This window comes from Schistocerca cancellata, chromosome 2 (assembly GCF_023864275.1).
Source record: "Schistocerca cancellata isolate TAMUIC-IGC-003103 chromosome 2, iqSchCanc2.1, whole genome shotgun sequence".
Lineage (NCBI taxonomy): Eukaryota > Metazoa > Arthropoda > Insecta > Orthoptera > Acrididae > Schistocerca > Schistocerca cancellata.
In genome coordinates this window covers 122,995,792-123,010,375 of record NC_064627.1, presented here as the reverse complement: position 1 = coordinate 123,010,375, position 14,584 = coordinate 122,995,792, and the positions used below count along the sequence as shown (strand labels likewise).

Genomic DNA, 14,584 nt, shown 5'->3' with positions numbered 1-14,584 from the left:
CCTGTGAACAGAAATCTTGGAGGAGCTGGGTGGAGCATAGTGGATATTTTGCCCTTTTACCACTTGTGAGTCACCTGACGAACTTTCATCACTTTCAGGCTCTGATGAAGTAAAATTACATTCTTTTTCACTTTCTGAGCTATTACAGTAATAAGCGTCACATTCAGAATCAGTATTGTCATTCTTTTTGGGAAGCACTACCTAAACGGGAGTACAGGACAGGACAGCCAAGATACAGACATAGGACTGGATGCTCTCTAGTAACAGAACACCTAACTAATGGTGCTGAAATGGATATTTATTTTATTTTTTTGAAGGTCTGTTGTTAAATTGCCCAAGTGTACTCGGGATTTTGAGTTTGTGTCAAATTAATAAAAATAAGATAACTTGGGATTTTATGCTAAGGGAGGTAACTCGGGACAGAAATAAGTTTTAACCACCAATGCCATGTTTCCTCACACCTTTGCACAAAAATTTGTGCCATAAACGACATATTTTAACACATACTTTTGCAAAAAGTGCATATAAAACACAAAAATGCCACTTTGTGTGTCTTTTCTTCACTCTGTCAACCAGCCATCGCACAGGACACACGACATCATGCAAATTTGTTATTGGGAGTATAACAAAACACAGAATGTTTATGGCATTGTCTACTCAGTATTATTTCTACTGTGTTGTGATGTCTGTTGTGACAGCCTTATCTGTAATGTAGCCCAAGCAGCTGATAAAAACAAAACGAGGAGGCACCATCTTGATTTCCATGTTCGCAAAGGTAAACTGCGGTATTTCTGGTGGTTTCTTTATTGTGTGCTTAAAATACACAATTTAATTGATGGACCACATTAAATATCTCTCCAAAACAAATATGTTTTTCCCTGTAATTTTTGTAAAAGGGGGAAAAAATGGTCTAGAAATGTGATGTAGACAGATGAAACTGTTACCACTTGATCACATCTAGACATCAGTTTTTTAAACAGAAAATGAATAGTATAAGGTTATACATACTCTATACTCTTAAGAAGAAAAGTCAAGATCTAATTTTGACATTGAATAACTATCATTATCAACATCAGTAAACTGCTGTCTTAAGATTTAAAAGATTTTTTACTCAGAAATGTAGAAAATACCAGATTTCACAATCTTTTGTAAAAATTGATTTCATCTTGTGTTGTTAGAAGCAGCTGATTTTACATTATTTTCTGCGTTAAATTTCCCTAGAAATTGGTCCTAGTGTACTTAATTGTTGTTTGCTTGATTTTCAGGTTACCTCCTGTCAAAGCAAGAGGGTCAACCTGGCACTCCAGAAAAACCATTGTCAGATTTGGGTCGTGTCTCTTACCATGCGTACTGGAAGTCAATAGTACTGGAGTATCTGGATCAACATCGTAATGAGCCATTTTCTGTAGATGCTGTTTGCCAGGAAACGGGAGTTTATAGTCACGACGTGGCAGCAACTCTACAAATGCTTGGGATGGTCAGACGCTGTCCTGATGGCCGTCTCATACTTGCTATTGACTGGGCTCAAGTTGATGCCCACGCATCACGTGTTCGTGCCTCCCGTACCCGCATACCTCTGGATCCAGAGTGCCTTCGGTGGACTCCTCTTGTTGCAACAGTTCCCACCAGGGATGATGACAAAGAGGTATGGAGTGATTTTTTAAGAACGTAAAGGAAAACGTGTGTTACACGTCATTTATTTCTGTTGTCATAGTATTGGCAAATAAAACTGGGCCAGTATTTGATTTCTTCACATTGTGTGAGCCTCCAGTCATTGTACTACATTCTGCATGTTTTCAACTCCCCTTAAGGTCACAAGGAATTTTCGTAACAAAAAGAATCTTCCATCTTTTCTGTCATTTGATTTGTTATAATTTGGCATTTTGATAAGTCTGATTCTCATCTTATTGTCTGCAGGATGATACAGAATCTAAAGGGGAGAACAATGACAGTCAGGAGGACATAGCCAAAAGTGAGAATGAAGAGGCTATTGAGAAGAACACAGTTGTTGCAGATATGAAGGAACAGGAGACTTGTAATCCACAGCAAAGTAAAGATGATATGAAAACTAACGAAGTGAAAGAGGAGCTCCAACAGAGTCAAAGTCAGCGAGGCAGGAAACGGAAGACCCAAGTTCGCTTTAGCCCAAGCCCGACACCAGCTCCCACTCCAGTAACTACTACATTAGAAACGAGTAACAGTGCCGAAAATGATAATATCAATAAAACACCTATTGTGCAGAAACGAAAAGTCGGAAGACCACCTAAAAAGAAGTTAATAGTTGACACAGAAGTAAAAGTTCCTGATGTTCGGCCGCAGCCATTTCTCGAAGTACGAGCTGGGAAAAGAAAACGATCAGGTTTTGAAGCAGTGACTGATAAAAGTGGTTTAGATGAAGAACCAGATAGAAAAAAACTGAAAGTCGAGAATGTTTTAAAGGCCAGCAGGCTATTGGTTCTAAAGACAGAGACTGCTGCAACTGAGGAGGCTGCAAAAAGCCCACCTGCCAAGGCAAGCACCCAGACCCATTCAGACAGTAGTTCTAATAGAAATAAAAGTAGTAGGCTGCTTGTTGAAGAAAGCCCTACAAAATCTAGGTCAAATGGTAGGCCAAATCAGGTGGAAGAGATTATTCCTAAACAGAAAGCAAACACAAGACAGAATTCAGGAGATGATTTACTTGTAAAGCAAAAAAGCTGTTCAAAATTAAATCAGGTTGCTGAACCTTCAGTAAAAGAAACTCACAGTTCAAAATCACAGGATGACTATTCAAAAACAAAAACTCCTTGTAAACCTTCTACAACTGACGAGAGTACTTTAAAAGGAAAATTCAGTGCAAGACTTAGTCATAAAGAAGAATTATCTACAAAATCAAAATTAAATAGCAGGATCAAGACAGATGTTTCTCATGGCAAAGGCAAACTGGGCTTGAGGCAGCAACCTCAACAACCGATAGGAAGGGCTGCTGGGGCTGCATCTATGAAGCTGAAGAGCAGACGGTCAGAGTTTGATACACCGCTTCGAAATCCTGGAAGGCGTAGAATATTATCAGAAGAAACCAAGGATGTGCAGAGTAATACAGGTAATTGTAACTGAACAGGCTCATAGTGTAGACTCATTTGAAAATTTTTAACAACATTTGCTAGAGTGAAAATGTTGCATTTTATATGTTAACCTCCTTATTTGTAATTTAACTATAGAAAGAAATTCTAGTCTAATATAGGTATTTAAAAAATTCATATTATAAGTTGGTGGTAATGTGTGCAAAAACAATTAAAGTAGACTCTAATATTTGTATCTTTACATTGTAAAACTGAGTAATGGGTTGAGGCATAAGGTTAATAAAAGATGAAGTAGGGAAGCTCCACAAAGCTTGAATGATGCAAAAGGGAACTCTGCTCCTTTTCTTCATGAAGTTAGTCAATTGCACTAATGACCTGTTACGTTTGATTACTTGGAAAGCAGTATTCAGTATCGTTACCAGTATCCCAAGAAACTAAATCTCGTTAATTGTTATCATTGAGTTTCATTGAATTAACCATTGGTTATGCTGCAAACTTTAATTTAGTGCAGACACTTTAATGTGACAGTCGGCTGCTACCATGAAGTGCTGAGAACTTCAGCTGCCTTGGACAGTGGAGAAGCAAGCCCTGCCACCCTCTCACAGTGCTGGCAGCCTACACCAGGGAATTGTGTTTGTGCGAAGACAGATTTTTTACAGCCATAGGTGTTGCCAATACTTTTTAGTGTCGTAGAACTCATACTGGAACCCCATGTTCGGCCAGGATTAGTCTCTTCACTCATTTTAAAAAAAAGAAAAGAAAACAATGGTCAATACACAACGCAAGTCATTCAGTATTGACTGCAGTGAACTTGCTTGTTGAAGTTGGTAGTATCGTAAACGAGGTAGGATAGGCCCGACTTCTGCTGGTATTTTATGCAACCGTAATTCAAAACAACCCTTCATTCCCATATCAAAACTGCCGCATTAAAGTACTCTCAGTACAATGATGTCAGTTTATTTATGTGTGGTGGTCAGAAAGTCTGAAAAGCTTGTAAGGGTGTTGCAGGGCAGGTTATGGTGAGAAACGATTGTTAAGAAAAAAAAAAGATATATTTGCATGATTTCCTTGTTAATAAGTATGGAAGTTAGCCAATCAGACCGATAATACACACAAATTGAAGCGGCCAGCCGGAGATGGTGTCACCAAATGTGTTCTTAGTTTGGTTTCCTAAAACTGAACAAGAGAGTGATACAAAGTAGTAAGGATTGAACCCAAGCCCAAGACTGAGCAGTCTTGTGTGCTACCATTTCCTCTGCGAGAACAACTGACACTAATTGTATGTGGCAGGCCACTTGTATTTGCACACACGATGGCTTGATTGGCTTGAATTCAATGAGAAACGGTGCACCATATTGAATTTTTTTCTTAACAATTATTTCTCAGCACACAGGTGCAGATGAGTCGCGTATGAGCAATACCCTCTTCTGCTTTGGCTATTTGAAGTGTGCACATTGAAGCTGCCAGATTTGCACATCCATACAGCCGTCTGGGTTGTAGTGTGGGTTTGGTGGATTAGTCTCCACATGACCTGTGTCAACATTTACTGATTTTGCTGTTTTCGTTTACAGCTCTCACCTCAAATAAAAACGAAATGGATTTTCTGTGGCTAGGAGCTATTGAGTGAATTAAAATACATTAACGTAGTTATGGAAGGCTAAAACATGTTATTAGTTTCAGTTTTGCAATTTCTATTTCATTTCCACATTTTTGGCAGTCGAGCATTAATTGCCTTGCAGAACAATTCAGGTGTGTGTGTGTGTGTGTGTGTGTGTGTGTGTGTGTGCGTGCGTGCGTGCGTGTGTGTGCGTGCGTGTTCTATCCCACATTATTGGCTAGTTTCAACTGTTTTCTGAATTTAAAGTGCATGTTTTCATCTTCTGGCGTGTGTGACATTATGCCATAACAAAGAACCATACCTGGGCTAATACGGTAATGGTACTCCAAGAAAATTTACATCCCAAAACGACACTGACAAGCTTAATATCAGCTTGGATCCTACCTTATTGTGAATCTGTATATATGAATTATGTATTTCAGTATGGTTTACGAAATTCCAATGCTCTTGAAGTGTCCTGTGATGTCATGTTTGTTTTATGACATAATGTAAAATCTCTTGATGCTTTATGCGTATGAACATACGGACTTTCCGTTTTCAGGCACTCTCTAGAATTGCTGAAATGAATAGTATTTCTAACAGGCCATGGGAAAATATTGGGAATGGTGGCTTGAAAAGCATTACTTTCAAATCAAATTTCCTTTTACACAAGATGAACTAAGTTACGTGTGAGAGTATGCGATGAATTTCTTAAAACACACAGCATTTGACTCTCATTTAAAACATAACACTTTGAGAACACCCATGTAAAAGAATTTCAAGCCGGAAGACCAGACATTTATATCATTTAAAATTTTATTGGCACATTTGTTTGATGCACATTAAAGTGTAACAGACACAAAATAAGACCAATAATATAGGAGGAAGCTTAGCTTCCCTTGTAGCTACATTATGTGTGTTTATCTGAACTATTAACTTTTCCTATTTGTGTGTTCGCACTAGTTAACAGTGATGTTGCTATTAGCTGACTACGTCACGTGTCCTATGCTCAGAGTATCTTCTGCCATCGGCTGGAGAGATCACACGACATGAGCCAGGATTGGCTTGCAATAGGGCATTGCAATCTCGATTTCAGTGCTTCAGAAGTTAATGTGCTGTGTTTCATGGAATTTGAATTTATATTTCCATAATATGAAAATAAGCAGCGTTTTCTAAAGTGCTGGAAGTTCTGCGTCGGTATATGAAACCTTAACCTTGAAAGGGTTGATAAGTTTTACATTTCAGAGAGAAAGTATACTGTCACTTAACACAGAAAAAGTATATTTTCACTGAGGAAAAAGTGTATCTTTAACCGGGAAATCTGAGAAAAATCTAATTTTTTCCCCTTGTTCGCTTGTACACACTCCAGTGGCAGATAATACAAAGAGATATGGTGTGCCACTGAAATGTTTATTGGTGACGTTTTGAAAGCCTATGTTCAAAGAAAAGTTAGCAACATATTACTTCAGCCCACTTAGATATAACGAAAAGATTATTTTCAGAAAAATCAGGTAAATTAGAGCTCATACAGATATTTATCAACATTCATCTTTCCCACAAACCATTTGATGTATCCCATGGCAAGGTGACTTGTGAAATTTAGGTGTAGAATTAAACCTTCATAACCTAGAACTCTGAAACTTGCTTAAGGGTTCCAGTAACTTGAAGGAAAAAGAAAGTTGTCTTGGAGTTTGTGGTAGGATACAGGAATGTCACATCACTAACTTCTGGGCTGTTGAGACAGTGGTTTTTTGAAAGTGCCCTCCAAAGTAGATATTTTCAAGTTATCTTCTTTTATCACAATTCCTCGTCCTCTTAAATGATGTTCGTCCCTCAAAAAGTAAGATTAAAGGAAGAGTTGGAGACAATTTTAAAAAATTGCTGTGACATCTATTAAAAGTTCACTTAGTTATCGTAAGAGCATAAAAGAAATACTCGACAAACTCCTATGGGAAACAATACATGAAAAATACTATATGTTGTGGAGAGCCCTACTTTCAGAATACATATAGGATTCATTCCAGTATGAGCGAAGAAACGCATTACTCCCTCCAACATAAATTTCCCATACTGACCTTGATTGTAAAATTGGATAAATGATTTTCCCCAGACCTTCCTTCACACAACTCTTATAACAGTGGCTTAATAAGTGCAGATGTAGATGTAGGAAGGGAAACAGTAAAGACCTGAAATTTTTAATTGTAATTGTACATATCTCATTGCTAAAACTATAGCTTTGTGCAATGCTGTAGTCTTAGCATAACATCTGCAACAACCTAATAAAGTAATTGTTTGTGTTGTAGTTCCTCAGACACAGAAAGAAGATAGACTGAGAAAGGAACCAAGTGAAACACCTCCAGGGCCATTGCCGAGAGGTCGGAGAAAGTCACAAGCTCTACAAAATTCTGTTGAAAAGGTGGAGCCAAAAAGAGAGAGATGGTCACAGCGAAGGGAAAAGAGAATGCGCCTAGAAGAAGCTTCAAAGTAAGTGAAGTTGCAACAAGCTGTTTTTATTGTGAGTAGGATACTTTTGCCATTATTAAGCTGGATGCAAAGTGTACTATCATAACAAAATATGGAGCTAATAAAGAAATGTGTGAGCTACAGAGGGAATTGCACAAAACTTAACATATGCTCTCCAACTGTCTCTTGCTCACTAGTGAATTAAGAACTGTCAAGATATTAGACGTTGGGTTACATTTGTATCCGATTATGTAACAGTTAAACTGTGGTGTAATTCTTTGTCTGTTGCTGAACTTCTTATCATCGAATGTGAGAAAACTGTTGCTAGTTAGATTACTAATCTGTATGTGAAGCTCATTTTTAAATTGTGATAATACTTTTGGGTTATTGTTACAGTAGCTAGAGTTATAGTAATAAGAGAAATGGTAGCATTCATAAGGGTCTGTTTTCCTGTAGTTTTCAATTTTCAGTGCTAAAACAGTAATTTTTATTTCATGAGGGGAACTTTGTTGTATAGATTAATTTTGTAGATCTTACTTTTGGCTATCCTTTCATGGCGTAATAATCAAACCTGTTTTTAGGAGCACCTCAGAAGATGTTGAAGACTGTCCGATGCCTGAATTGAAACCTGAAGTCCAATTGGAAGGTGTAGGAGTGTTAAGGGAAGCAGCAGTACCTCCTCCATTGTCACCGCCCCCTCTGCACCAGCAGCTAAGTACTGATCTCCCTGAGAGAACCAAGAGGGCTGTGCATTCCGGTGAAAAGAAGAAACGAGGGTGGAAAAAAGGCCGGCCCCGCCGTAATCATGTACCAGAACCAAAGTCTCCCAAACCACCGAAGTTAAAGAAGAAGGTACTTAAACAGTCTCTTCTATTTTTATTTCTTTCATTCTGCCCCTCTCCCTACCACCCCCACGACGCCCCCCACCACAAAAAACACTATGCATTAACAAAAGTGCTACAGTATTGACACACAGGAACTTGATTTGAATTCTAGGGTAGGGGAGGATTGTGTTGTTATTTGCCATCATATGTCGTGGTACACATGGTATATTTCCCGCATACAGTTGGAATAGCAACCTACTGATTGGTTAATACAATGAAATTCACAGTGGGCTGTAGATACATAAATCAATTTCGATTTATCTACTTTTTTGACGCCATAATCTGTTACTATCTGGTATGTGGAAATCGTTTTTAATTTTTTTAATTATCTGTTAAAATTTTGTTACTATTATTACCACCATATGTGCCTTCGTGCGTGCTATTTCCTCCGGTGTTTTACTTAATCTGACGCAGCACAGTAACTAAAGGTAAGATGTGCAAAACGAGTTGTTTTCACTGAATAGTTTTATTAAAATAGAAAGATACACTACTGGCCCTTAAAATTGCTACACCACGAAGATGACGTGCTACAGACGTGAAATTTAACCGACAGGAAGAAGATGCTGTGATGTGCAAATAATTAGCTTTTCAGAGCATTCACACAAGGTTGGCATTGGTGGTGACACATACAATGTGCTAACATGAGAAAAGTTCCCAACCGATTTCTCATACACAAACAGCAGTTGACCGGCGTTCGCTGGTGAAACGTTGTTGTGATGCCTCGTGTAAGGAGGAGAAATGCGTACCATCACGTTTCCGACTTTGATAAAGGTCGGATTGTAGCCTATCGCGATTGCGGTTTATCGTATCGCGACATTGGTGCTTGCGTTGGTCAAGATCCAATGACCGTTAGCAGAATATGGAATGAATGGGTTCAGGAGGGTAATACGGAACGCCATGCTGGATCCCAACGGTCTCGCATCAGTAGCAGTCGAGATGACAGGCATCTTATCCGCATGGCTGTAACGGTTTGAGCAGCCACGTCTCGATCCCTGAGTCAACAGGTGGGGACGTTTGCAAGACAACAACCAACTGCAGGAACAGTTCGATGACGTTTGCAGCAGTAGGGAATATCAGCTCGGAGGCCAATGACTGTGGTTACCCTTGATGCTGCATCACAGACAGGAGCGCCTGTGATGGTGTACTCATCCTGGGTGCACGAATGGCAAAACATTCCCCCACCCCCACCCCCCACCTCCACCCACCACCACCACCCGGATGAATCCAGGTTCTGTTTACAGTATCATGTTGGTCGCATCCATGTTTGGCGACATCATGGTGAATGGAAATTGGAAGCGTGTATTCGTCATCGCCATACTGGTGTATCACCCGGTGTCGTGGTATGGGGTGCCATTGGTTACACATCTCAGTCACCTCTTGTTCGCATTGACGGCACTTTGAACAGTGGAAGTTACATTTCAGATGTGTTACGACCCGTGGCTCTACCCCTCATTCAATCCCTGCGAAACCCTACATCTCAGCAGGGTGATGCACGACCCCATGTTGCAGGACCTGTACGGGCCTTTCTGGGTACAGAAAATGTTAGACTGCTGCCCTGGCCAGCACATTCTCCAGATCTTTCACCAATTGAAAACGTCTGGTCAATGGTGGCCAAGCAACTGGCTAGTCACAATACGCCAGTCACTACTCTTGATGAGCCGTGGCATCGTGTTGAAGCTGCATGGGCAGCTGTACCTGTTCACGCCATCCAAGCTCAGTTTGACTCGATGCCCAGGCGTATCAAGGCCGTTGTTATGGCCAGAGGTGGTTGTTCTGGGTACTGATTTCTCAGGATCTATGCAACCAAATTGCCTGAAAATGTAATCACGTGTCAGTTCTAGTGTAATATATTTGTCCAATGAATACCCTTTTATCATCTGCATTTCTTCTTGGTGTAGCAATTTTCATGGTCAGTGTGGAATGCAGTGTGTGTGTGTCTGTAGCAATGAAAGGTTAATGATTAATATAACATACATAAAATGAGATGAAAGAATGTAGGTTGTGTGTAAGAAGCTTCCATCAGTTAATCTGCATGTCCCCAGTGATATTCACCTCACTCTTTGCATCCCTATTTGCTAGATATACAGTTAAGCCTGGATTAGAATTTTATTTCATAGGCTGTAACATTTGTTTCACAGTGATATGTTCGTGATATGATTAACTTCCTTCCAGTTGTTTGTTTGTGGCGATTGTGAGCTCTTCAACTATTTTCATAAGATCAGTATGTCACAGAACTCCCAAAGCTGTGTCATAGTAACATGTAACTGTTCACAGTATTAAATGATATTCCTTGTTATTTAAAATGATGTTTTGCATTATGCAACTTAACTGAGACAGCATACAATATTTAACTAATGTGCCATTTAATGGTGTCTTCTTTGCAGCGTTTAATGAAGCGTTATACTGGGGAGGCATCAGTGACATCAGTGAAGTTAAATGATTCTGAGAAGAAAAATACAAATGCTGTGATAATTTCTGAATCTCAAGTTGAAGAAGGAAAAACTTGTGAAAAAGAAGAGAATGTGGATGCTATAAATAAATCTGAAGTTCCAGATACAGACCCTGAAGTTCCAGAACCTAAAGAACAAGAATTGGAACGAAGTTCTGAAGAAGATAAGGGAAACATTACCAACATTGTCAGTGAGGAGGAAAAGGCTGATGAAGTTGAACCTGTGAAGGATATTGTTGAAGAGAAGGAACAGAGTGAAGCGCCTCTGTTGGAAGAAAAAACAGAGGAGGAAACACCAAATCCCTCCCTTCAAAAGAATGAAGAGGTGAGTTTCTCCACTTTCACCCTACCATGTAACATTTCCTAGTTTTGTTGACCAAGTGTTAAAACACCTGGGTGAAAAATTGCATTATCATAAAGTGTAAGCCAGTCTACCAACCTGAATCCAATTATTATGTGGTATTTTCAGTTGTGCATTCATTTCCTCAAAAGCGAATGTTAGGGTGCCATCTTGAAGCATAGCGTGCATGAATTAATGCCTTTCATCAGTTTCCTTTAACTTTAAATGACTGGTAAAAAAATCATTTGCAATGAAACACAATTAACAGTTCTCATACTCGTCTTAAGTATGGAGTATACTTAAATCAAAAGTAACTAAATTCTTTCTCGTGATGAAAAATGATAATGAAATTGAGAATTCAGTTTACATAAATGGCTTTAAATGCTAGGTGGTTATAATGAAAGTGCAGTTACTTACAGAGCTGCAGTGTGAGCTGTAATTATTGTGTGACAGTGAAACATGTAGTGTGTTAATGTGGAACCGATTTACACTGGAAAAAAATTAGTTTCTATTTTGGCCACCAGGTGCAAATCAGACGTTTTGAATGCAAGAAGGATATGTAGTAATGTTCGGTACGTAATTGATTAGGTATGGTATGCGGGCAGATAAGGTCACACAAGTGAGAAAGGAATAATGTTGATTTCATTATTAACTGCCGCGCACACACTTGGGTCAATATGAGCACTGGTGGTGTTGAAGAGATGCTGTACGGCACGAGATTTGCACCTGGTAGCCAAAATTGGAATGAAATTTTCTTCCAATATAAATCTGTCTCATATTAATGCATGGATATAAGACCAAGTTTTGTTTCCATATGAAAATTACAGCCCACGCTGGTCTTCTGTGAATTGGTGCACTTGAATTATAACAACCGGGTGTATTCAATTAGCACTTTAAATAACAAAAAAAACTGTGAGTTCTAAGTATGGTTAAAAGCTTGCTGGTTTTAGTCAAGTAGATCAAATTTTACTTCAGAGACATATCTTGTAAATTACTAGCATTCACCGCTGCTTGTGTGTTTTTAGTGCCATGTTGTTAAAATGGTGAAAGCAGCAGCATAGTATGGTTTACCGATGGGTCAAAAACAGATGATTCTGATGGTGATGTTGGGGGCCAGTGTGTGTGTGTGTGTGTGTGTGTGTGTGTGTGTGTGTGTTACGGCCTAGACTCTTTAGAGTGCAGTTCCTGTAAGGAAAGCTGGCTATAGTATTCCAGGCAGAAATATTTGCAATCAGATTGTGTGCAGAGGAGGATTGACATAGATTAAAAGGATTGTAGCATCCACATTCATTCAGATAGCTAAGCAGCTCGGAAAGGCTAGGGGAAAGCAACATGATAAACGTTTGTGGGTCCCTGATCACTCTTGTATTTGTGGTAATGAGTGTGCTGACTACCTAGCCAGGGCAGAGGCAGCGACACTATTTGTTGGACCACAATCTGCCCTAACTATCGCAAAGTGATAGTAAAATTTTAAACTACATAGCTGAATGAAGAGGCAGCATGTAGAAAATGGTTCAAATGGCTCTGAGCACTATGGGACTTAACTTTTGAGGTCATGTCCGGTTGAGATGTTTCCTCACACGGCTGGTCAAATGTAGAGAGGCTCTGCCATTCTGGAAGTACATTGCAGTCTGCGAAGCATAAAGGAACGTCCTCAAGCTGTTGAACATACGAATTTCGAAAAACATGCGAGTAATTCTGTCCCATCGTTCGCTCTTCTACAATGACTGCGCATATCAACAGGTACATTAAATCTATTCTGTCACAGAAACCACATGGAACAAATCTCATGTCCATAGGAAGGTCTCTGCTATAAATGAGCGGTCCTGTCATTTCTCTAATTATTGATCACCCCTTCTAGGACATGCTGTATAATTTGGTTCAAATGGCTCTGAGTACTGTGGGACTTAACACCTGAGGTCATAAGTCCCCTAGAACTTAGAACTACTTAAACCTAACTAACCTAAGGACATTACACACATCCATGCCTGAGGCAGGATTCGAACCTGCGATCATAGCGGTCGCGCGGTTCCAGACTGTAGCGCCTAGAACCGCTCGGCTACTCTGGCCTGCCAGCATGTAGAACCTTGGACTAAAACCCAAAAATAAAAATATGTGAAGCTAATGGTGCCGAGACCAGGCTTAAAGAGAAGTTCATAATGCTAGGATTGAATGAGTAGGAGGCAGGTTAATTTCCTGGGAAGTTTAACGACAAACCATAGGGGACTTCAAGAAACAACTGTTAACCATGAGGATAAGGAAAGACGTCCCAACATGCAGGCTATGTGGTATGGGAGATGGAACTGTACCCCATTTAATCCTCCATTGTCCAGCTCTGGAGGCCAAAAGACACAAAAAATATTTAGGTGACTAGTGACTGAAGAACTTTCGGCTAACAGAGACCTAGTAAAGGAACTCTATTCTGTAAGGGTACCGATTGGCTTTTCTAGAATGACAAGGAGAGCTACTGCACAAGGAACTCAGTTTCATTGTGGCTGGTAGGAAGGTGAAAGCACTGTTTCTTTTTTCCCTGGTTGAATCAAATAAAAAAATAAATATTGCGAAAATCAGTTCGGCTTTAGCTTTGTAATATTCAGACAGCTTAGATATTGTCAAAGTAATGCCAGTGACCTTTTCTAGTTATTTAAAACAGCCTGTAATTGTACCTAAAGATTTTGATTAGTGAAAAATTATTTCTGTAAATGTGCTGGCATGGACTTCTCTTTATATTATTACAATGACTGTTTTTTGAGTGTTAGTGGAAGTGTCAGGCTGAACACATTTTATTTTTTCTTAAAAATGAGCTATTCAATTTCATTGTGTTCATCTTTTAAGAGGTATTCTTTATTGAATAGGATCACATAGATATATTTACACAGCAAATTTGCAGAAACATTGTTTAACAATTGCCAAGCTAGGGAAAAATGAATGAAGCATTTTTGTTTCAAACACTGGCCAATTCCAAACATACAGTCTCAATCCTATACAGATTGCTTAACAATAGACTTACAAATAACTATCTCTGATTTGGAAGCAAGATACAAAAACATTTGCAACGCCAACATAGCCAATCACAATAGTATCTTCACATGCCAACTTTGTCTTGAATTATTAAAAGTAATCCCTAGTAGATGTATTTCCAAAGTCTTAAAAACCCTTGCCAGCTAAAGATTTGTTGTTGTTGTTGTTGTTGTTGTTGCAGTAGGTGAGCAAGTGGCATGGGGGGGGGGGGGGGGGGGGGGAGCTGTGGTTACTAACAAACTGCCCTTAGTCAGTAGCTATCATAAGCACTTCCTTGCCACTTCCTGGTCACATCAGGTCTGTTGCATTTTGCAATCTGGCTATGCTTAAAGAAATTGATGTTTTTATGAGGGATATAGGGTAACATTTGCACAAATCATGTAGACTGATTAGAGAGCCTGACATTTGATGCTGCATAATCATAGTAAATTCAAAGGTACTAAGAGGCCTGTCACTGATGTGGAACTTACTACTGTTCTATGCTCTCAGCATTGCTCATTTTGTTAATTGTACTACCACACAGTTTACGGCAGCACAGTGTGTTATCAGGATCATGTCTGATACAGCATGTATTTTTGGGAATGATTGTTCTGTATTACATGTGGCAGTGCTCGTAGTTAGGTGGTACACTAATGTCAAGAAAACTATCAAATTATGAGACAGAATTGCTGACCAATACTTCACTTCATGAGGTGAAATAATTCAGAATTTCTTATAGAAGTGTAGTACACAACACTGTCCTAGTTTTAGAACTACTGCTTCCTTCCA

General features: G+C 39.3%; 1 protein-coding gene across 1 annotated transcript in view; it reads left to right on the top strand.

The window, feature by feature from the left end:
• LOC126161375 (histone acetyltransferase KAT6A) overlaps positions 1 to 14,584 on the top strand; it is a 286,383-nt gene that overhangs the window by 256,612 nt on the left and 15,187 nt on the right. The window contains exons 11-15 of the mRNA XM_049917149.1: positions 1,266 to 1,645; positions 1,918 to 3,082; positions 6,963 to 7,143; positions 7,704 to 7,974; positions 10,391 to 10,780. Coding sequence (XP_049773106.1) covers positions 1,266 to 1,645; positions 1,918 to 3,082; positions 6,963 to 7,143; positions 7,704 to 7,974; positions 10,391 to 10,780 — 2,387 coding nt within the window. The remainder of the gene's footprint in view (positions 1 to 1,265; positions 1,646 to 1,917; positions 3,083 to 6,962; positions 7,144 to 7,703; positions 7,975 to 10,390; positions 10,781 to 14,584) is intronic.